The sequence below is a fragment of the Rhipicephalus sanguineus genome, chromosome 10 (genome assembly GCF_013339695.2).
Source record: "Rhipicephalus sanguineus isolate Rsan-2018 chromosome 10, BIME_Rsan_1.4, whole genome shotgun sequence".
NCBI classification, from domain to species: Eukaryota; Metazoa; Arthropoda; class Arachnida; order Ixodida; family Ixodidae; genus Rhipicephalus; species Rhipicephalus sanguineus.
In genome coordinates this window covers 82,827,578-82,852,171 of record NC_051185.1, presented here as the reverse complement: position 1 = coordinate 82,852,171, position 24,594 = coordinate 82,827,578, and the positions used below count along the sequence as shown (strand labels likewise).

At 45.8% G+C, this 24,594-nt stretch overlaps 1 protein-coding gene across 1 annotated transcript; it reads right to left on the bottom strand.

Annotated features, from left to right (window-relative positions):
* LOC119406534 (nose resistant to fluoxetine protein 6-like) lies at window positions 1-23,353 on the bottom strand. The gene is made up of 5 exons (XM_037673273.2): window positions 23,073-23,353; window positions 16,823-16,937; window positions 13,426-13,612; window positions 11,333-11,475; window positions 1-1,073 (listed from the first exon to the last, which is right to left on the bottom strand). Exons 1-5 carry the CDS (start codon window positions 23,282-23,284, stop codon window positions 840-842), a joined length of 891 nt encoding a protein of 296 aa, XP_037529201.2. The 5' UTR covers window positions 23,285-23,353; the 3' UTR covers window positions 1-839.
* Window positions 23,354-24,594: the final 1,241 nt, after the last annotated feature.

Genomic DNA, 24,594 nt, shown 5'->3' with positions numbered 1-24,594 from the left:
GTTTCCTGCGAGTTTGAACCAAGTGCATTGAAAATGCATGACTTTTCTCGTTATCTGGATATTTGTGACTCAGTCACGCAGCGCTTGAAGTATTACTTCGCTTCTAGAAGAGCGAATGAAAATAAGGAAACCGGCAACAGCTATCCTTCCAAGTTACTCAGTTAATATTACAACTGATGCGTATAATATTGCTGCTAATTTTATGTTGTAGTAAATAGTCCTTATCTCCGCGTGAAAAAATAATTTATAACGTCGTAGCAGTGAAAGAAAAAAAAGATCGCGAATTGTTATTCGCGTAAAACCCAGTTTCAAGACCAATACGCACTTGATGCAAGTCGAAAATGTGCGTCAGAATGAACGAGGCTTTTTTTATATATATCAAACGGAAACAGGATGCCTCATCCAATGAATGAATCAATCAATACGCGTTTCTTTATGCAAATGTTTCATGTGCACCATTTTCTCTAACTTCAATGATTGACTTCCCTATCCCCTTTTATGGCTTCCTGGCGTTATACATTTATTTCGTCGTTGAAAACGCAACATTTCCCGCAAATGACAGCAAAGAAAGTTACTCTTCGAATATGTTAGAACTTCACAGTCATAGTCCAACAGTCCTCCCTTCAACCAAGTACGAAAAAGTGAATACATTATCACAATGAAAGCGCTACACCTAGCGCAGCATGTGGTAACTTGAGAGTTCAGGTGGCGTAGCATTTCATCTACACAGACGAGTGCGTTTGATATCACAGAAGGCACTGAACTGTTTTCGTTTCCGCTAAAACTGACAGGCGTTCCTTGGAAAGCACCCTTGGCTCCATGCGGGGTTGCTGTCCACCTCAATTGGTGCACTCTTTCTCATTATGTCTTGAATCAGTTGCCTTCGTGGCTGTGCGTGGACCCTGCGATGACGCCGTTGTGCTTTTCAGTGGGCGTGGCAAGACTTGACGTCCTGGTGGCAGAAAATGTTCTTCAAGTATGGCGGCCAACACAGCGAAAGGCTTCTCGAAAAATGTGTGCAGCAGAAACGCGGCCACAATTGAAGCGACGAAGTTCCCAGCCGACAGGACCAGCTGAACATAAAGAAAGAGAAAAAAAAAATACCGAAGATTATGGTACTTTCTAGTGCGACATGTGAGCGCAGCTGTATGCGTGCTTTCACATTTGGCGATATACGGATGCAAGGAATTTGGGAGAGACAGCTCTGTTTAGCTTTTTAATCTTATTTTACTTTTTGTTTGCTTTTTTTATTTTGTGTTTCTTTATATTTTGACCGTTTTCACATAATTGTTTTCTGTTTTCGCGGTTCTAATATGCTGTCAAGGACTCTTTTTTTTTCTTATTTTCATAATAATAATTGTTGAGGTTTTACGTCCCAAAACCACGATACGATTATGAGATATGCCGTAGTGGAGGGCTCCGGAAGTGTCGACCAGCAGGAACGTGCGCCTAAATATAAACAATCAAGCCTCTAGCATTTCGCCTCCATCAAAATATGGCCGCTGCGGCCGCGATTCGATCCCGCAACCTTCGGATCAGCAGTAGTGATGCAGAACTATCGGTAAATTGACTATCGATAGTATAGATAGTTTTTTTTTTTAACTATCGATAGTGTAAACAAACTATCGATAGTGCTACTATCGACAAACTATCGATAGTGCAATCGGTAGTACCATCGTTAATATTACTAGAGCGCTATTACTGCCACGCGTGTTTATTGCTTTGTTTTGACGTATTAGGGTTTCACCCCACGAAGACTGTTAGCAACGGTTGACACAGCCCGCGCCGTAATGTTTCAGAATTGTTTGAGATCATTTTGTTAAGATTACGCGCCGGACGAGCATAGTCAAGTTTATTCGAGAGCTTACGCGAGCACCAGCGATAACGCTGGAAGGTTTGATGGCTGATGTATAAAGGACGACGCGTTCCACCGATGATGAGAGAACTCAGCGGCTGACGACTGCTCCCGCCGCTATCAGTGCGCAGCATGTATCGCTTGTATTTGCAGTTTTGATTTTCTGGGCACAAGTTCGCCCAAATAAAGGGCTCCGTATTTCCCATTCTTGCTGCAGCATTTTTCACCGTCACAACGACGTGACAATACTATCGATAGTGGTGTGAATAATGATGCGGTTGCTGGCCGGCCATATTGCCAAAATATTTCCGATAGCTTACTACCAGCTTCGCTTAATTTATGAGCAATTTTCGGCAGAGAAATTAACTATTTCTGGCGCAATATATCCATCAATAAATTCGAATCCAAAGCAACCAGTTACACCTTACAAATAACTTTTTTCTTATTTTGAAATCATAAAATGCAATATCAATTTGAACCCTCGCAGTCCCGCCACATGTAAAGGTTTCCTTTCCGCTACAGCTGAACAGTTTGACTTTATGATCATGTGTCAGCAAAGCACTCTGGTGAAGAACACAAGCCTGTCAACTTTCTTGCCCTTCAGCCTGCTCCTCTGGCTCCACTTGTACCACGCGCGCGGGGAACCAAGTTTATTCTGCAGTGAGTCCGCGCTGTTGATTTTATACTATCGATAGTACCATCGAATTTTTTACTATCGATAGCGCTATCGATAGTATCTTTTACCATCGATAGTTCGATAGTGACTCAGCTATCGATAGTATCGATAGTACCATCGATAGTTCTGCATCACTAGTCAGCAGTCGAGCACCGTAACCGCTACACCACGCGGCGGGTCAAATCCTTAATTTTATATACAATTTTTTTTTATTCTTTTGTGTATTGTTTCTTTTTATGTTCTGTTTCGGAGGCGAGAAGAGCAGGGGAGCTATGCAGGATGGCCCGAGTTTGGCGAAACTCGGGATCTTTCCGAGCTTAGGCCACACCCCCTTTGAACCAGCTAATAGTACGAGAAGGTGAAATCCATCCCTCAGCGTGCGCTCCGTTCCATTGGTTACGATGGAACGCGGCGTCACGTCAAGGGCGGTCGAGAAGTTTGGGTGGTGTCGTCAAACTTCTTTCATTTGTTTGTCGTTCCACTGAGTGCAGAAGTGCACCCATACAAGAAAAGTGGCAGAAAGCTCTACGAACTATATTTTTTTATGTTTACGCGGGCCGTTTGAATTCATTCTCAAGCGTTTAATGTCTGCACTAAGTATCCTTTAGTATAATCAGCACCGTGTCCTCTGAGATTAGTTCCGACCGAGCGCCTTATAACACGGCGGCTAGAGCTAATCGCCGAGGCCACGTGTATAATCACCATGGTCGGCCTGTACATTCTAGCGCGTTGCTCGACCGGCGCGCGCCCTCGTCGTTCTCTTCTTCATCGTCTGCTCGCTCCCAGAGCACGTGCGCCCAGCTGATTAGCTAATTGGCTGGGCGGTATACCTAGCTAAGTCAGGACGTGCTATGGCGAAGCTGATTAGGCCAAATCATGCGAAGGCCGAGCTAAACCACGTCTTACTAAGACCATGCTAATGAAGTCATGTAAAGCTAGGAACAAGGTAATTAAGATCATGCTAACTAACACGACGCTGATTAGGAGCATGTAATTAAAACCAAGATAATCAAGACCTTACTCACCGAGATCATGTTAATTAGGGTTGTGCAAATTAGGATTATGCTAATTACATCTGTACTATTCAGGATCTTGCGAATTAAACCTGAATACTTAACGCCATGGTAATTAAGACACTATAAATTAATGTTAACTAACACGACGCTAATTAGGAGCGTGCTAATTAGGCTCGTGCTCATTAGCATTATGCTAATTACCTCTGTACTATTCAGGAACTTGCGAAATAAACATGATTCGTTATAGCCACTGTAATTAAAACATCGACAATTAGTGCTAATTAACAAGACGCTAATTAGGAGCGTGTACTTAAAACCAAGATAATGAAGACCTTACTCACTGAAGTCGTGTTAATTAGGATCGTGCTAATTAGTATTATGCTAATTACCACCGTGCTATTCAGGACCTTGGGAAATAAACCTGGGTAATTAATGTCGCGGTAATTCAACATTAACAATTAAGAAAGTACATTCAATATCATGTTAGTTAAGACCTTCCTAATCGATAGCACCAATATTGAAACCGAACCGACACTGTCATTACTCCGAAGCAGACCAAGCGTACTGAGTAGGCGAGCCACGTAAAAAGCTGGAAGAAGCTAGGTGATCACAAGCTCCTCCGATGGCTCCAGCCTTCGCACAAGTAGTGCAAGCTGACCAAATTATTTTATATGCAAAGAAGCTGCTGAGTAGCGTCCACCGCATAAAACACTTGACAAGCACACCGGCACTATGACAGTTACGAGTTGAACTGGGGCCTTTTCAGAATCAACGAGTTTGTGCCCGAGTTCGCGCGTCAGTCAATTTGATTGACAGATGCCCGCGGCGAAGAGCGGGTCCGCCCACCGCGTTTCCTCTTGCCGAGGAACAGTGCTCACGACGCAACGTCAGCGAGCAGCACGATTCATCTATGAGCCTAATCGCACAGACTATGCACACACCCTCGAAGAACTAATGGTTATATCATCACGTGGCTACGATGTCTCGCATTCACATTCACCGCTCTCACGACTCACGACGTACCACGCACAGCTATGAAGCAAGCGCCCCTGGTGGGATTTTTGGCGAGAACTAATTACTTGTTGACTATTTACTTGTTTGTGGAGGCAGTGTTTCTAACGATTCGCTACTACAGAAAAATCTTCAGACGTGTAATGTAAGTATAGCAGTAACCTGTCCGTTTATTTATCTGTAATATTCCAGAGAAGCGAAACGAGCTGCACCAGAGCGCTGCGCGTGCGCCCTTGTTGCCTTCGAGAGTGTAAATTTCCATGCTGCAGGTGGAACGAAAGAGTTTTCCGAAAGAGGACAAACGCCCACGAACACGCCAATGGGAGGCGCGATGATCAGTCGGCAAAAAGATAGCGCGACAATCACGCTGACGTCGCTGCAGTGTCAAAATGTTGACTGAGTGGCGGCGCTGACGCGTTCGCACGCGGTGTTCCTTTGAAAACCGCCGCATATGCCGCACGTGTGCTTGTGACGCCATTCTCGTTCTTGTAGCCGTTTTTATCAACGCTGCTATCGCGTGCTCCGCACTGTCTTCCTGTCATGACCACCGTAATGCAAGCTCGGAGCAAACTCGTGTGCCCCAGAAGCTCGGGCCATCCTGCATAGCACCCCAGGGCAAGAGATCAAGAGCGTCGCGTGGCCCGAGGCGCGCAAACCGGGAGGTATTTCGTTGCGCTCGTTCGCTCGGTTACGGCGATGGTCTACGATGGACGACGTTCAACCTAGGAACGGCCGCCTAAGGGCTGCGTTCTAAAGTGAGTGCGGGAGAAATGCCAATAAAAACTATTAGCAGGACTAGAGAGTAAGTCGGCGGTCAGGTACCCCCGGCACAAAGAAGCAAACCTCCAAAAACGCATTCTTGTTGTTGACTCAAAAAGTCGCAACTTGGAATCAACGTGTCAATTTAGAGAAGCGTCTTACACAACTAATAATCGTAACTCCAAATCGAAGCAAATAAATAATTTCGAATGTCCATCTTATAAGCTGCTTCTCAAGGCTGCTCGGAACATCCTCACGGCGTCAGCACGACGTCGCGGCCACTGCGGCGAACACGGTGCACTTTCGATTGCGATCGAGCCAGATCGGGGTATTTGATCATTTGCAAAAGCTGGAGGTGGGGTCCGATCACAGCCGAGCCTATCGACCCGGATCGGTCTCGATCGCGATCTAACACGATCGGTACTGTACCGCCTCGGACGAGATAGGGTGCTGCTACACGGACACTAATTTCATATTGAGACACTGATGTCACACGGGCAATTCCGATAGCGATCAGGAATCGTGCGGCATTCGTAAGCCATGTGACTCGACTTAGTTTAGCTTACTTGGCACGACAGTACAGACAATCAACTTACGGTCGCGATGGGTGATCAGATGGATCCGGATAGACCAAAATCGTCACCCATCGCGACCGTAAGTTGATTGTCTGTACTGTCGTGCCAAGTAAGCTAAACTAAGTCGAGTCACATGGCTTTACGAATGCCGCGCGATTCGCGATCGCTATCGGAATTGCCCGTGTGACATCAGTGTCTCAATATGAAAATAACAACAATGCTCCTTACCGTGCCCAGGCCGATAGACGGAACAGCACTGCTCTTCAGACGGCGTCGAAGTCGCGGCTTCTTTGCATATAATAACTGCAGAAAATCGCAAAATCGAAAATGGTCGGAGCAGACGCGTCCATTTCGCGGTAGGGTGAAACCAACAGCACTGTCCCACTGTCTTCTCCAGAAAGGGTTCTGAGGCGCTACGTGAAACGAAACACCGACATCGGGCATGCCTCGTCGGCAGCCCTTGACGGCGCACTTCGTTCCAGGCATTGTGGTGTGGGTCGACTTGAACACAGCAACGCTACTGGCGCTAGTGGCACAGGTCGTCTAAGAAACTACAACACTACAACGCATCAGCGCACGAAACCAATGGATTGTCCTATAAAACTGCATGCACGGTCGGCACGGTTGCGTGAGCACGCTGAAGTTGCTGAACGCGGTGACGAGCATGGGAGCATTACCCCAAGCGGAGGCAGCGCCACTTTGTTGCATACAACTAACGCAGGCCTATATGTATATGTTTATGGAGTAATATCTTTTAATATAAAGAAATGAACAATATTTCAGTACTAACAGAAAAGTCATCGAACGCGTACACCAATGAACGGTCACGTGACCGGCCTTCATCGAACCGTTTATGATTTTGCCGCCAGAGGCGCCAAAGGTCATTTTTCGCGACTTTCAATGAAGAAATAAAAATATAAATCCACCTCTCACGAGATAAACAGGGTTGGTTTTAGTCAATGCGACGGACAATCTTTCCATCGCTGCAGTCATCTCATTTCATGTTCTGGGCAGTTGTCGGTCCCTTTAGGAGAGCACGATAAACAGTCATTACTCGCTGCAGAATAGGTGTAGGTCGAGAACACTTCGAAAAAAGAATCTGGAGGTGACCCTGATCCTCGACCTAAGACAAGTCACCAAGAACCACAGGCTGAACAGTTGACTTCTGGACGCAGTCACCATGGTCACTAACGCTCTCGCCCTCACCGTCTCCCTCATCACCAGCAGCCACGAGCTCCCAGTATCGCCTTCAATCGCCGAGCACTGTTCATACGTCTTAAGACCTGGCCAGGCATCACTGCACGAATCAGCCGCACAGGCACACGCCTGCAAAACGGGGCTTTTTGTGACTGACAGATTTCTTGCGGAACATGCCCTATACGGGGTTTTCCAACTATCACGCAGCAAGATTTTAAAAATGAGGAACGGCGAAACGCGAAGCCAGCAAAGTGCGTATTGTTCCCAGTAAACTGGAGTAGCCACTACTAATTTTTTAAGTGCGAAGCATTTCTTAGCGAACCCTTGGCTCTTTGAGCGTTTCTATCTATCTATCTATCTATCTATCTAGCCGCCTACGTCTGGGTGTCTCATGATCGCCTCCTTAAGTTGGGGGAGGGGGGCACTTGCTGAAGAACTTGACTATTTGAGAAAAAACACCTATTTTCATTATTTTTCAGTAAAACACCCCCCTCATCAAATTTTTTTTTTGGGGGGGGGGGGGGGCTGAACCTTTAGGGCACCCCCCCTGGCTACGGGCCTGCGTCAAACCCTTTCCTCCAGACACGCGTGGCACATACCCGTTTACCACGGGCCGCGGTGTAAGGGTATGCGCCACAGGTGACTGACAGTTTATAGCTACCCAGAAACGGCGAGAACAGACATTGGTAATTTAAATGCGAAAGCGTTAAGAAAAACCGAGATCAGCAGCGCTGACCCGACGAATGGAAACAAAGAAAATTAGGATCCCAGAAGGAATCGAACCCAAGCATTCTGCGTGGCAATCGGGTATTCTACCACAGAGCCACGCCAGCTCTGTAAACTGTTCTGGAAAAACAGCCTGTACAGGCGTAATTTCGGTGGAGCGTCGATTGTGGTTGTGGTGCCGGCTATCTGATTTTACAAGAAAGCAATAAACACTACATATGCGCTCCTAGGACACAGGCGTCACATCAGATTAACGTCGGTGGTTCCAGTGTTGGCTCCGCTTTTATAGCAGTCTAATAAACATTACATTTGTATTCCTCTGATTCAGCAAGCTATATGGAAACATTGCTCGACCCCGGAGGAATACATTAACAAAAGTTACATATGATATTCACATGATTGCACCACAAAGTGCACTTAGTTTCGATAATACTGACGTATGTACTCTAACGTAAGGGCTGACGTAACGTGGCACCATAAGTTACCCTTTAAACGCCATTGTTGTCGACGTGCCTGGTAAGCCCAAGATGTCCACACAACTACTACACTTACAAAAACACGTCGATACACCGCGTAAGGCTTGGCTCAACGCCATGAAATACAGCATAGAAGTACTCGCTGACTGCTTCGCATGACACCGATTGCCACAACGTATGGGATCTGCCGAATTTTTTTTTTTTTTGTAAATTAGAGTTTAATTATTTAGTCATAATCATACTAGTAAATCGGCAAGTACTTACCTAAATATTGCTATGTGCGTTTCTTATTATCACGTTTGCTGCATTCGGTTGTCGCCCACAAAGACTCAGTAACACTCAGCGCAAACTGCGCCTCATTGTTCGAGAAGCTTCGCGATTATTGTAGATCGTTTTGTTAAGATTGCGCGCAAGACGCGAACACTCGAGCTTATTCTAGAGCTTGCGCGACAACCAGCGAAAACGCTGGAATATTCGACGGCACATGTATAAATGCCGACGCGCTTCACCGCTTGTCAGTTGATCGACGGTGGACACTCTGTTCGCCGCTATCAGTGTATTGCTGTAGTTTGACTTTCAGTTTCCCGGCCACAAGTTCGGCCAAATAAAAAGTTTCATCTCTGACGGGCTGACTGCTGCCTTCGTCGACGTCACGACCACGTGACAATATCAAAATGTCAATGAGGCTTATGTTGGCACGTTGAAATGCCATCTTGCTGCGCTATTTTCAACGACGTACTAGTTGTGTGCTCATTTTTTCGGGTTGATAAAGAAAGCCCGCCAAATCTGAAAAATGGCATGTGAATCGACTGAAGCGCGCACCAAGGAGCAGCGCCCTCAAATAGGCTCACTGAAATATTAAGGGAAAAATACAGAAGAAAAAAATATGAATCGCCCTATCTGCCACTCCGCATCCCAAGAAACGCGTCGCTTTGGTCTTACAGAGGAGTCGGCCGTAATCGGAACAGTGCTCCTGCCGCGTTATCATTAAGACAGTTGGCCTTGAGATATTGATAATGATAGCGGCGTGCAATCGAGCGGAAGGAGTCCCTGCAAAATCGTCAAGCATGTTGCTGGCCCTTGTCCTGTACCCTTGCAGAGCGGTTGATTGCACTAAGCTTATTGAGGGCGCTGCTTTCTTTTCTGGGTGGGAGCGTAGTCACGTTTTATTTTTCACATTTCGCGGGCTTTCTTTATGAACCCGCAAAAAATGAGCACGTAATTAGCACGCGGTTGAAAATAGCGCAGTTAGACGTTATTTGCGCATGCCTACATGTGCCTCATTGATATTTCGATAATTAGGTGTGTAGTTGTCGAGTTACAAGTATAATTATGACCAATTAATGAAACCTCATTAACGAAAAAAGTTTGTGTATTGGGAACAATATGTACTAGGTTTGCTGCTTGTGACGCCGTTCCTCTTTTTTTTTCCGTGCTGCGTAATAGTTGGGACACCCTGTTTACGAATTAAAACGCCAAAGCTGTGTTTCGCGGAGACATCACTTCTGGGAGTCCCACTCCCGGCACATGCCTCATGAGCGTCTTCAATGAGGTTCAGTGAAGCAGCTTACGAGTAGGCGACTTCCGGTGTTGTTTTGTTGAGTTTTGTTTACATTATCGATAAGAAACATCCGTTATCGATGCGGAGCATCCTTTGGCAAATCGAGTCTGTTTACGTATGAAGTGAAGCTCCGAAAAAAAATTAAGCCAAAACGATCTGAAGAGACAAAAATACTATCGTTGTGCACATAGACACTGCTATCGATTCGAGATTTTTTTTTTGTTCACTAAGGAAATTCGAATGAAATCAGTTTCGTTCGTTACACAACAGTAGCAGCTTTGCTGTAAAGGATGTTCTATCCATTATGTAACAGCGCGAAAGGACAGAAAAAATTGGGGGACGCTTAAGCTTCGCCTTTAAGAGTTGAACGCGATAGCGATTTCCTACCACTAGTGCGCACTTCGAACACTACGAGTGTTTAACAGAATGCGCGCACCAAAGTCTTATGTAATGGGTAGCATGCTTTAAACCAGGAGCAATTATGCGCGAGAAACTTTTTCGAAGTTGCGATGCACCCACTACGTGGTCTTAAGGGAATACGCGCAGTAATGTGTGTCCCTTTTGTAATGGGTGGCTGTCTTTAAACCACCAAGTCGTTATGATGTTGACATGGTGTGACGCTCGAGGGCAATGTACGCTTGTACCACGCAATGTTACTGCGATATTACATCTCGTACTGTGACACCTGTATACAGGACGCGTTTGTGCGAGCATGACAGTTGCTTTCAGTGCAGTTCCAAGCAGGAGTGTGGCTGTGTGGTAGAACACCTGCTGCCACGCAGACGGCCTGGGTTCGATTCTCACTCGGACCCAACATTTTTATTATTTATTTTATTGCAGCTTTTTCGATTTTTCGGTCACGGACAAGATGATGATTTTTCGCTCACAACCAACGGGGCCGACACCGACGGCGGAAATTTCTGCGATACGAGCTCTTTACGCTATCGCGTTAAACGTTCGAAGGCACACATACGACAGGACACAGCACTGACTATCAACTGAATTTTTAAGGGTAGAGCGAACCTGCGCAGGCGCGCAAGTTCGGCCTACCCTTATAAATCCGTTTGCGGAATAAAAAATTTCAGTTGATAGTCAGCGCTGTGTCCTGTCGTATGTGTGCCTTCGAAAGTGTTCCTGTCCTTTTCGCGCTGTTACATAATGAATGGATACCAACTAGCCCGGTTTACTGTACTAGATGCTCTATCTTGAGCCATAGCAATCTACAGTTGATTACCTTGTCAAAATCAGGCTTCAATAAGGAAACTACCACTACAATGGCACAGCGAAATTATTCTATTCTGTGCAATTGCATGTTAGTGCAGTGAGGCGCGGTATTGTACCTTTCAGAAAGAGCGTAGTTGTACGGATGTACAACAAGCCTATGCTAACATAACTGCATAAAAACACGAGGCCACTGAACTGCTTCAAGCACTGAGTACACTGCACTGAGTACACATTTGAAAGACGTAACAATGCTTACCATGAAATAATAGCCTCCGTCAACTCTGCTGGCAAGACTTCTCCACTCATACTGGATCACGATATCCTGAATCATGTATGCGGAGAAGGAAAGCCTACTCAACGGAGCCCATCCAGGCCATGCCAGTAGGCTCGTGAGGAACCCTGCAAATTCAGAGTGGCGATACATGCGCGCAGTGTGTGAGAATGTTGGTGGTTACCCATGAGGCCGAGCATTGCTGAGTCAAAAGACTGCAACTATACTAGTACTTGTAGTCGTCATTACTGATGCCCGACTGGTTTGTGTAGATCTTGCGCCCTTTTGTTTGTTGTCGCTTTTTTTTTTTGCAGCTAGTACCATAATGGGAACCACTTGACGCCCTTAATTAGTGTATATCTATGTGGTTTTCGACGCAGTAAACTATCATTTTCAGGTCCAGTGCCATATTTCTAATTTCGCTTTGTAGACTTTCACCTCTAGCGATACCCTTATTCAGAAATAATTATTCCATATTATGAAGTCCAGTGTTAATCGCCCTGAAGTTCGCAATTTTTAGTTCTACAATGCACGTAAACTACACAGTATTCTGCTTCCGAAACCCGACAGATTTGCAGTTTCTCTATTGCAATGAGTTTTGACATATAATTTGGTGTTTCTAAAGGCATTAAGGCTTGAAGGTTTCTTTTTTTTTTGGAGATACAGCTTTAATTTTGAAGCTGACGTACCATTCATTTATTTATCCATCCAAACTTTCTAAGTTGGACATCCACATTCGTTGCATTAGAAGTTTCCAAACATAACGATGTACTTCGTGTTGTCCTAAACCATCAGAATCAGTCAAAAGTTTAGGAAAGTATTCATTACTTTTTTAATATTTGCAGCTGCTTTGCTAGAGCTGTTGCTCTTAACAGTTGATTTTTTCTATTCATATTTCATTTCTTTTTTTTTTCGTTTAGGGCGGAAGGCATTAGATATCCAGTTTCTTGTGCTGGTTGTAGTACACTGGTACAGCAAAAGAAAAGGCCTCCGGTCTTTCAGATTATTTGGCTCCTTGTGCTGGGAGATTCAGACGGAATGTTCATCATAACATGCGTATTCTTTTTTTTAGTATTGCAAATGCGCCAAACGACAAAACTTCGGAATCTATAACCTTCCACGAGGTGTTTTGGTGTGAGCATTGTCGTTAAAAACATGGTCAATACAATTCTGAAAGTGGGTCGCATTAATATATAATAATTGCTGAGCCTACACATCCCAAAAACTCGATATGATTATGAGAGACGCCGTAGTGGAGGGCTCCGGAATTTCTCACCACCTGGGGTTCTTTAACGTGCACCTAAATCTAAGCACACGGGTCTCTAGCATTTTGCCTACATCGAAATGCGGCCGCCGCAGGCGGGATTCGATCCCGCGGCCTTTGGGCGATCAGTCAAGCATCATAACCACTAGACCACTGTGGTGTTTTGTGGGTCACATTGCAGCCACAGCAACACAAGTTTATGAAACACTGGAAGAAGGCTGATCAAAACATTTGCAAGTCAGTTTCAAGCTCAAGCCAAAGCATACAGTTTTATGCGCTTATTTGGCTTAAGCCGAGTTCTTCACACATATTTTAGAGCGCAAATAGAATCGAAGCAAAACGGAAAGGCGAGCTAATAGGTACTGATTCATAATGGTGTAATAGTAGCGCAAAAAAGACGAAGACAAGAAAGTGAACATCACAAGCGCTTACTAACAACTGAAAGCTTTATGCTTGAACAGAACATATATATCTAAACTTGACGCTCAATATGACGCTCAATTGACGCTCAACTTGACGCTTTCCTTGATACTACTCCAGCCTGTTGGGGGGAGGGGGGTTGACGGAGGTGTGCTTTTGTTCTGGTTTTTGCCTTTTGCCTTGCCCACGATGCACATGCGCGGGAATTAGTCGAGCGTCATGTTTAGATACATATTTTCTGTTCAAGCAATAAAGCTTTCAGTTGTTAGTAAGCGCTCGGGGTGTTCACTTTCTTGTCTTCGTCTTTTTTGCGCTACTATTACACCATTACAAATAGAATCGTTCTGGAATCGTTTTCAGCTCTCGTGTTCTGGTCAACGTGGGATGCACTCACCGGCTCTGCCTGTGAGGCAGGCGTAGATGACCCAAGCTATTCCCGCGCTGAACAGTCCTCGGTGTGTGGCCGCGTACATAGCCGTCGTGATCCTTGAAGGGTGTTCGTATCCCGCCCACAGGACACTGCCGAACTGGGCGATGCAGATAGCGCAAAGTGCTGCCACCCACAGAAAGGCCACCTTGAGCTGCATCGTTACAGTGGACGCAATGCTTTGTTACCAAAGTCACGTGGCACTTCACAGGAACTGAGAAGCAATAATAATAAGTGCTGAGGTTCTACGTCCCAAAACCGCTACATGATTAGGAGGAACACCGTAGTGGAGGGCTCCGGGAATTTGTACCCCCTGGTGTTCTTTAACGTGCACTTAAATCTAACCACAGGAGCTCTAGCATTTCGCCTCCATCGAAATGCAGCCGCCGCGGCAAGGATTCAATCCCACGAATTTCGTGTCAGCAGTCAAGCACCATAATCACTGCACCAACGCGGCGGGCGAGAATAGAAGCAAGGAAAGCCAGGATGGTTAAGCAAATGCAAGTCCGACCTCAAGTGAACAAGCAATGCCTTCGTTCATGTCGGCGCACGCGGCCACGATCCAAGAATCTCGGATTCTGAAAGCAGTCTTGAGCCCAGCAGGTTCTACGTTTGCAGGAAGACTACACAATGGTTCGTCACTGCATGGTAAGATGCATCTCTTTCATCATATTTCAGCGGCCTAGCTTCGGCTCTACTTTGAATCTTTGGCAAAGACTGCGGCGTAGAAACCCATTTAAGGTCCCCCCTTGGGTACTTTCACTTACTCTGTCCTGGGCGCAAGCTGCAAGGACCATATGTTTGCTTGGCTGCTTCTTTCAACACTCCTCCAAAATAATCTTTCCCGCATTGCAAAGAGGCAACAAACCGCGCCTTCTACACTTCACACAAGTGGCTCATGATATTTGTTTTATTGAGTAGAATTATTAACTTTCGCGCCCAACCCTGAAAATTTTAATGCGGTGGATAAAACGACGTCCACTCGAATAAAGGGTGAAATAAAGCAAGAGCATCAGAAGAGACCACTACAGAAAGAGCGCTCTGTTCTTACGCTCTTGTTCTATTCATCATCCTTAATTAAGATGTGCCAACAGACCCGATTCGCTGCTTTAGAGTCCACTCAAAATCTTTCAACGCGTAAGCGTTAAGGAGTCAGTGTCGCAGAAAATCTGGCGTCGCCGGCGTTGTCCGGGAGCGAAAAATCCGGATGGATGCAAAGAATTAAAGTTATGGCAAAAAGAGTGCTGACGAGACCGCAAAATAAATGTTCAGACTGCATCGATGGGCTTGGACAGAGAAGAAGCAAGATGAATGAGAAGAGTGGAGAAGGTTGGTAAATCGCAAGATCGATGCAAAGAACTTTACGATTTCAGAGAAACGTTCATGCAAGCCAGAATGACCTTCGCACGCGCAGGAGAAGTGTCATCTTTAAACGGACACTAAGAAGACAAATATTTTGCTTGTATCAGTAAACTACTCTTTCACGATACCAAAAACACCATGCTTGCTGCGAGAAGACGCTCGGTAAGTGAGTAAAAGCGCAAAAGGCAAATGCGGGTGGCGATGTCACCTTGAAGTACCCGCACCGCTCGCCGTGACGTCCTAGAATTTGACGGCGTGTGCTAAGGCCTGCGTAGTTGTTAATCGGTGAAAATGAAGTAAATTCTCTTCCGAGGGCTCCAGAGATTTAACATACCAAGTTTCAAGAAATTTCGCTGAGCTAAGGGGGCCAAAATACTAAAAAGCACCTTGAAATCAGTGACGTCACCATCAAAGATTTAGGCGGGATATTTAAGTGAAATTTTTTACACTGATTTTCTCATCTATTAAGGAACCTGTGGTGATCAAACTAACGACACTAGAGTTTTCAGAGTATGCCTTATCACTCCAAACTAATTTATTGCTTCACTTCAGCGTCCCTTTAACACGCAGGTGTGATAAGCAAATGAAGTATTACAACGCTCCAATTAATTCACGTGTTGACAAGTAAGCTGTCAAATGCAAACGAATCAAGGAGGTGGCTCTGTACTGAAATATTTCAAGGCAGTGAAAGCCACATTCAGTTTTACACTGGACAGCCAAACCACGATCATTACAAGGCATCGTTAGCGATGGTGTCTCCAAAACGCAACAGTGAAAGTTCACGTCTTGGCACAGAGAGATGAAGGGGCCGTCGCTACGGGCTCTCGCGAAAAAGTCAGCCCTTTTAACAGCGGATTTGTTTAAGGCAGAGGTGAATCCCTGTGGATCCTTCGTCCGCACTTTCTATACCCCAGCTGCGACAGCAAAGCCTGATGAGAGGGAGAGCGCGGGTAAAGCTATGTGGATGAGAGGAAAGGCTTGCGTAGCGAGTTGAGCCTGATAGAGAAAGGGTAGCGATGAGGAGAGGGTGAAGCTGGGTAGAAAGGAGGAAAGCAAAGGTGAAGCTATGGGGTGTGAGCGAAGCAGGTGGTGTGGAAAGGAGGACCACCTGATAACCATCCTGGATGGTTGTCCTGGATGGATGGTTCCGGGGACGCACGAAGGAAGGTTGGTGTCACGGCCCTGCAACCGCAGCAGTAAAGTCAAACTGCTGAACCAACTTGTTGAATGGCACAAAGTATCACTCACTGTATAGATGAGCACTAACAGACAATAATGCCAAGGAAAGTATAGGGGATGTTATTAGTAAATGTAAGGTAAATGTGAAGAAAGAACAGTGGACGAAACGATAACTTGCCGCGGGCAGGGACCGAACCTGCGACCTTCGAATAACGTGTTCGATGCTCTACCAACTCAGCTACCGCGGCTCATTAATAGTGTGTATAACAAAGAAAAACGGGCCCTTAAAATTAACACTTTTTTCCTTCACTGTATAGAGGAACACTAAAACATCGCACCAACTGAAACGTTCAAGAACACAGACGATAAGATTCCGCGGATCATGTGGAGGAGCAGCTCACGCACCTGCCCCGCTGTCTAGCCACGCCCTCATGATGGCGCTGGCTATCCCACGCACCGCTGGAAAACTAAAGTGACGGAAAACGCACTGATATGTGCCGTATTCATGAAAAGGGTCGGAACACACGTGACACTTATCTGTAAAGGGCTTCACCCTACAGTCCAAGGCAATGGGGCTCATTTTTCCAAGCATTGGGATTTCCGGACAATGAAGGCAAAATAGACCTTAAGCAGCTAGAAATAAACAAGATGAGGTTATCTGAGTGGTGGCTAAAATCAAGGCAGGAGAGAAATTAAGTCTTTCAGTACGTAGAGTTTGTACTTCAATATGAGTTACGGCTAGGTGGCATAAGCCACCGCGCAATCAAAAGGGTAAAACCCCATCCGTACCTTTATCTATAAGAGAAATAACACCATCGCTTACCTTAGGCAGTTGATGTGACTTGTTCGTATACCAGAAGCCAGCAACGATTCCGAGGCAGTAGCTGGGAACGTGGCTGTATGGCATGTAATAGACGTGTTCTCCATGTTTGCCATCCCTAAAGCAAATTAGAAGAGAAACATGAAGACCGTTTTTGAGCGTGACAGTAATTCTCGGGATTGGTTCGTCGTTACATGCAAGCTATATCTAGAAATATCACGTTTTAAACGAGCTCCATAAAGTGAGGTACGGAAGCAAAAGTAGTGCCGTTTAACGCCTCGTCTCACTAAGCGACACATGGAAGACACCATAGCATGGAACTTGCTTAATCTTGCTCTTCTTCCATTAGAAGGGACAATTTTAACATTTGCTTACACAGTGGAGCTTGTAAGCTGTCGTGTAGGCCGCGTTTCGCTGAAATATTTGAAGTACCTATCCAGCGCCATTATGAGGGTAGTGTGTGAAGTTGTCTTTTCGCGCATTTTACTTTCTTCACACCTATATCACAATTACTACAATACTCTTAAACAGTATAATTGACGTTCCTTACACCTTCCTTGGCCTCATGTCTTTGGCCTGACGTCAGCAGCACAAGTGTGGTTATAGAAGCAGTCGTAGCTTTCTTAGAAGCCACTAGACTGGATGCCCGTCTTTAGATTTGCCCCGACCTTTTTCGGAGGAGAAGCTTTTGGGTGCTTGGGAGCATGCAGACCAGGCCCAACGAAGTTTAAAGTGCCTATTGAGATTTCTAAGCGATACAGGTTTAGATGCTCGTCTTTAGAGCATGTGCGGCATAAAGACTTTTGCGCGTGCCCTGTCCCCGTGCAAAACAGTGTGTACAGTGACTCATTTGCCATACCATCGTCGCCTATCATCACACCTCCCTCTTTCTCTTTCTTTCCCCTTTCCCCTTACCCCCGTGAGGAGTAGCAGGCTAGAACCCGCTTTCCAGGCCGACCTCTCCTCCTTCTGCTCATTAAAAGCATCTTCTTCTTAGATTTGCCCCAGCGTAACGGAACTACATTCTCATCTGCCTACCTTACCATCGTCGTTCATCACTTTCGTTCCCATGCCCCCCCCCCCCCCACCCCAGTGTAGAGTAGCAGGCCAGAGAAAACTATAGCTCAGGCCGACCTCTCTGCCTTTCTGTAAATAAACTCTCTCTCTCTCTCTCTCTCTCTCTCTCTCTCTCTCTCTGAGCCAGAACCGTCGATTTCATTTTAAAACAATTTTTTTTTTATTATTTGTAAAACCAGAAGTACGTGCTCGACCGGAAGTGCTTGTTAATAAATTCTCGCTCTTTCTCTCTCTCTTGTCTGCTGGTTTTCATTAAGGTTGCGTCAAACAAAGGAACGAACCCTCGAAATTTTCCCCTTCTTTCATTCATTCACAGCGAAGGTCTCGTTCCGGCAGACTTGATGCCTTCGGGTAGTGTGCGAGGGCTTACTGGGAAGCTGTCCGATCGTTAAGAGATCACGTGCTACGTGACTCCAGCTGGCAAAGAAAGTGTTCCACTCGTAGTTATCAGCACCACTCGTAGTTATCACTACGAGTGGTGCTGACTGATACTCCGAAGTTTCCATGCACATAAAATACCAGGTGAAGTGAACGAGAGGACGACCGCCGCCGTAGCTCAATCGGTAGAGCATCGGGCGCGTTATCCGAAGGTTACAGGTTTTGTCCCTGCCGGCGGCAACTTGTCTTTTCGTCCACTTTACTTTCTTCACATCTATTTCACAATTGTTGCAATACACTTGAAACAGTACAGTTAACGTCCCCTATACCTTCCTTGGCTGCATTATCTGCTGGTTTTCATTAAGGTTCTGTCAAACAAAGAAACGAGTCCACAAAATTTCCCCCTTTTTCCACGAGCAACAAGTGACACTTTTGTTTCTCTTCCAAGCACTTCCAGTCGTGCACGTACTTCCGGTTTTACAACTAATAAAAAAAATTGTTTTAAAATCAAATTGGTGGTTCTAGTTCAAGTTAAGGTCATAGTGGATAGAAATGATATCGGAGCATAAGTTTATTTAAAGGGGTCATAAACTACTATCCCAAGTAATCATCTAAGGACCTCCGTGTCGGAGTTTATTGCTTCGCCAATCAATTGTCGCAAAAACTTCTCGATTGTGTCCAAAAAAAAAAAGAAACGAACGCAGTTATAGGGGCTTGCGGCGCACTTCAAAGGGACCTTGAACCGGTCTTGACGATTTTGTATACACGCATTGAGCCGGTAAAGCGAATCATAAGAATCGTTTGCAGCCCGATTTTAGCTCTCTGCGTCAACTGTGTAATTTCTTACAAGACTTTAAACATGCGAGTCGCTACATCTCGCAGCGGCTCAGCCGAACGAGTTTTAACGCGATAGCGTTAAAGAGCTCGTTTCGCAGAAATTCCGGTGTTGGCGTCGGCGTCGGTGTTGTTGGTTGTGGGCGAAAAATAAACATCTTGTCCGTGACCGAAAATCGTGAAAGATGCAAATAAAATCAATAATAAAAAAACGCCAGGCCTGCGCTGAAACCGCAGCACTGTCACAGCGAAAGCTGGAAGAGCGGCGTTTCTACAGCCCGTTAAGCTCTCTTGGGGCTACAATACAAGCACACTAGCAAGGCACCCACTACGCCATAAATCACAATTTTTGTGAAGTTGGGAAGCACCACTTAGCCATTATTCGTCATTCTGCGGAGAAGCGAGGCACCAGCTGCACGTCTGTAAGGCATTATGTGCACTTTGTTGACGCGACGACTGATGACGATGAAGAATTATGGCTCAGCCCTTTGTAATGGGTTGGAAGCTTTAAACGGCCCACCAGTTATGTAATTTGCATTGGGTGACTCCCGCTCGCTATTTCCCTCTCCCGTCATGCTGCATAACATACGTTGACGTGGGAGAGAGACGGGAGGGGGGGGGGCGAAGAACATTACTGAGACCCCGAAGAAATGGATCATGCGCTCATGGGCTTCCTTCGCAATCAATCCAAGTGCACTTGCGAGGAACCCACTACGCTATAAAGCATTGTAATTTTACTGAGACCCCGAGGAAATGGATCTGCGCTTATAGGCTTCCTTGGCAACCAATACAAGTGCACTTGCGAGGAACCCACTACGCTCTAAATCATTCTAATTTTTGAGAAGTAGGGCAGCAGGCACTGTGCCATTTTTGGTCATTTTACGGTGATCCGTGGTACCTGCTAAACGCATGTAAGGCATTATGCGCACTTTGTTGATGCTGTGCCTGGTGACGACGAAGCATTATGGCAAGATCTTTGTAATGGGTTGGAAGCATTTCACAACCTACTCGTTGCGCAATTCGCATTCTGTGACGCCTGGTTACAGAATTCGCGTTGTGCGACGCTTGGTGCTTATTTTACTCTTCTACCACGCTATATTGCATATGCTAATGTGGTTCCTTCCCGACATGAAGCCTGTATAGGACCTTTGTGCAAAGCAGTTTCAAGCACCGGCATGGCTCAGAGGTTGAATACTGGGCTCCCACGCAGAGGGCCCAGGTTCGAACCTCGTTGCATCCTGGAATTTTTTTCTTATTTCGATCGATACTGGTTACGGACAGCGGCGGTGGCGGCGGCGGACAACTACGACGCCAAAAACGGCCGGTGAAATGATCTCATAACAACTTTCGCTGTAAAATCTTGAGCTTCCGTGAGAGTCGCACCCAGGCCGTCTGCGCGGCAAGCAGGCGTTCTACCATAGAGCAACACTATTGCTTAAAACTGCTGTGGAAAAAAAAAAACACAATATGAATGTCATGTAGCGGAAGGAGTCGCCTTAACGCATGCAGTATTGCGTGGCAGAATCGTAGAATCGCGCCAGGAGTCAAAACATGTGAATTGCGCAACGAGCGCGTGTTTTAAAGGCCCACCCATTACAAAGCGCTCAGACATATTTAATCATCATCAGCTGCAAAAGCATCGACAAAGTGAGCAGCTCCGTAAATTCGAGTGTTGCCTTACGTACGTGTAGTGGGCCCTTCGCTTATTCACAAAAGGATGAATTATCGCATAGTGGGCACTTAACAACAACCGTACATACAGTAGGCATTCTAGGACAGCTTGAAACGGCCAATGTTACGTGAACAGTCATCCTAAAACTACGATATGACTATGAGAGACGTCGTAGTCGGGTCCTTTAACGTGCACCTCAATCTAAGTACACGGGCCTCTAGCATTTTGTCTCCATCAAGATGCGGCCGCCGATGCCGGGATTCGGTCCCGTGAACTTCGGGTCAGCAGACGAGCACCATAACTACTGGACCACCAAGGTAGGTGAAATATCTTACACACATACATTTATATATTTTTAAAGGGTTGGTGTAATGAAATACCTAATCAGTGACAGAATGTACAGTTGATCACAACATCCCAATGAAGTAAAGACATGACCGTCACCAGGGGCGTATCCAATTTTTCTCGGGGTGGGGGGAGGGGCGGAGAGGAGGCAACCTTCTTTACGTCTGTTGTTTGTATGTGCAAAATGTAAATGTTGTAGTTGGGGGGAGGGAGGGAAGAGGGAGCTAAAACTCCCAGAGCACCTCCTGGCTGTGCCACTGATATCTTCTTAACAAATATTATTTTAACTTTAGAGAAATTGTCTTTGAACTAAACTAAAGCAACTTTGCTTTAACGGTATGTTAATGGAACGTAAAAGTTCCATAGCCCGTCATTGAAGTTGGTAGGATGTTCAAAGACGTTTGAAAACAGTCAATGCACATTTTGGTAAGGGACCGCTTCTCTCCTACGTAGTCTTTCGTCGCCCCTGGAACAGTCCCAGCAAAACCTAGGTGGTTGTTTCACACTTCACCGCTTTGTGTAATTCTGTGGTTCCTGACAAAAACGACACGCTCCCTAGAATTTCCCCAAATACTTGTCTTTGGTAGCATTATACTGCACAGGGGACATGAACTTCCACTGCGTAAACCATATATACATGGAAGGTGTATTCCATTATTTCGTTTTTATTTTAAATATAATAACGCCTTACCGGACGATATATGTATGTGTGCTTTCGGTACCTACGTGTATGAATGGTATGCGGAAAGCATTAGCCTCGAGTTTCAATAGTGACCCGTGATAACCTACTGAATGAAATCCTTCGTGCCAAGTATCTACAGTTCACCAAAAACATAAAAACGAAAACAGTGCTCCAGGGACAGTCGCTAATGACAGTGCAAGTTCGTGAAAATCTCGCTAATCACTAATCTTATTAACTGATATCTCAACTAATGGTTAATTAGTGCTCACTAACCTTATTAGTGGCAAGAAAAAAAGAAAACTTCAGGTGGATCTTGTTTATTATAGTTTTTCTAAAAGCTGCACAACATCGTCAGCGCTATGACTTGCCGTAACTTGTGTACCTTGTATGCCTACTTCATAAATATGTTATTCTACTCTCTCATCACTTACCAATTCACCCACCTACACGTAAATTTCGCCGTCGACATAACAACCTGAGCACAAAACGCATTTGCGGAAGGACTCGAGCTTTTAATTCGTCTGCACTACCACGTGCCATTGTACTATAGAATGATCTTCCCGAAGCCGTCACCACAATCACATACCGTAAAGATTTTCTTGAACTAAGTAGACATTTCAAAGGGCCACTAAACAACACATCTGGAAATGCAAGCGAGCGCGTTATTCAGTCCTGGCATTCCCCGTCTTTTCCGCACAATTCGTGACGCCAGCAGTTTGTTCACGTGAGGTCGTCAGCGAACAAGCTGAATGGTCTCCTGCCCTGCTTTGTCATGCAGTCGAACGCCCGTTGCGCCTTGTCTCGCATGGCTATCGTGCGCGGTCAACTGATTGCACTTCGTTTTTGTGCGTTTTCGACTGCGTTAGCGGAAGTAACAGAGTGTTGTCGAAAAGCGCGAAATCCTCATAGGCTGAACCGCTCAACCCTTAGTGCTGACACTGTCCACGTGTTTCATGGGAAAGTGAGCGGCGAGGAGGCGATAGCACCTGTAGGAAAGATAGTTAAAGTGAGAAAGGAACTACTATCTCGTCTTTGAACTCGTAGTGGTTTATGGACCGCTAGGTATTGCATAATGATTTCACTTGTGTTGCATACTGCTTTACTGCTACGGTCTGTCTCATAATTCTTTTGTGCTTGTTTTTCTTTATCTATTGCCCTGTACCCCCTCCCTCAATGCTTGTTTTGAAGCCCTATGATGTATTCTAAATAAGTAGATTAATAAGTAAACTGATGTCTCAGCTAAAGGCAAACGAGTACTCACACACCTTAGTAGCGGCAGGTAAAACAGAACGGCCGGTGGATACTGATAATAGCAGTTTTCCACAAAGCTGTACAACATCGCCAGCGCCATGACGAAGAAAATGGGCGATGTTCTTCCGCTTCTGCAAAGGTGTTTCAAACGCACTTCAGGAAAGCAAGTAAAAGCAAGAACGATAGAACGCAAAACAAACAAAAGAACGAACCTGAAAATCAACATGGCCAGAAAAAGAAAACACGTACGAGCGACGGCAACGCGAACGATTGCGTAGGGTTACCAACAATGCACAATACGAACTCGTCCAGCTGCTGAACTGGCTGAAGTTTCTTGACGCAATCGGTACATAATCGGCATTTTTGCGACTGATTATTGTGTCTTATATAATTGAGGAGTTTTATATACAGTTGAAACTGGACCGATTTAAAAAAGTGATGACTGCGCCCGAATTATTTCGTTAGATCGGGAAGTTTATAAAATCGAGAAAGAGACTTTTTGGTCCTTCGAAATCTAAAATTGTAACGCAGCCACACTCAAGAGCTACCGCGACATTGTAGTTGCCGCTAACCCACGCCTGCGCGCATGAAAAGTCTGTGAGGGCGGCCCGAACATGGAGGCTCTCATGTTCGGGCGATGCAGGCCAGGTAGAGGTTCACGTGAAGCTTGACAGGCTGCCGATATAAAAAGAAGGGGAGAACGAAAGCAGGGATTCTGCAAGCAGGCCGAGCAAGGAATTTGCGAGGAGACGATCAGGGCCATCTGTCGCGTAAACTATGAGTCACCGAAAGCAATCACTGCTGTGCTCCTGTGGGAGTACTCATAGGGACAACCCACCGCCAGCCCTAGCGTCAGCTTGTACGAAAGATCGCGGCGTGCAGTCTCCTCAGAAAAAAACTAGGGTTGCCGCTTGGGCGGCTAGATCTTTTAATGTGATAGCGTTAGTGGGCACGCTCGAAGAAAAACCCGTCAGTGTAAAAATTACAAAAAAATCACAGTTTCGCCGCAAGGGCAAAGCAATGAATGGGGCAGCAACAAATTGAAATGGTATACGAAGTAAGGCTGACAGCTAACTCTTTTGGATACGATCTTGCGTAACCACAAAACGCTGGTGTAAGGAAACACAGCCCCTTCAAGTAGAGAAGCTGTTTTCGTGTGGTCTGTCTTGTAAACGCGAAACGGAAAGAGCACAAAGAGCACAGCCAGTAGAAGGGTATACGAGCGGTTTCGTGATGTGTGTTTCTGCTGAGATAGCCCACGCTACCGCACACTTATAATCAAAGTTCGCAGTTACTGCTCGAGCGACACAGACCCCCCCCCCCGCACTCCCCTAGCATCCCTTCATGTTCCTTCGCCCGATGAAATACGGGCGGGGCGTTTTCTTTCTGCTTGAGGAGCAATCGACGGCAGACCTCGCACGTGGGATGTTGTTATCGCATGCACCCTCCGTGCGACGGAGATGGCCGGCTCGTTTCATCTTTGCTTCAGCCGCGTTCGTCGCCAGCACTCGCGCGCTTTTATTCGCGGGTAGAACG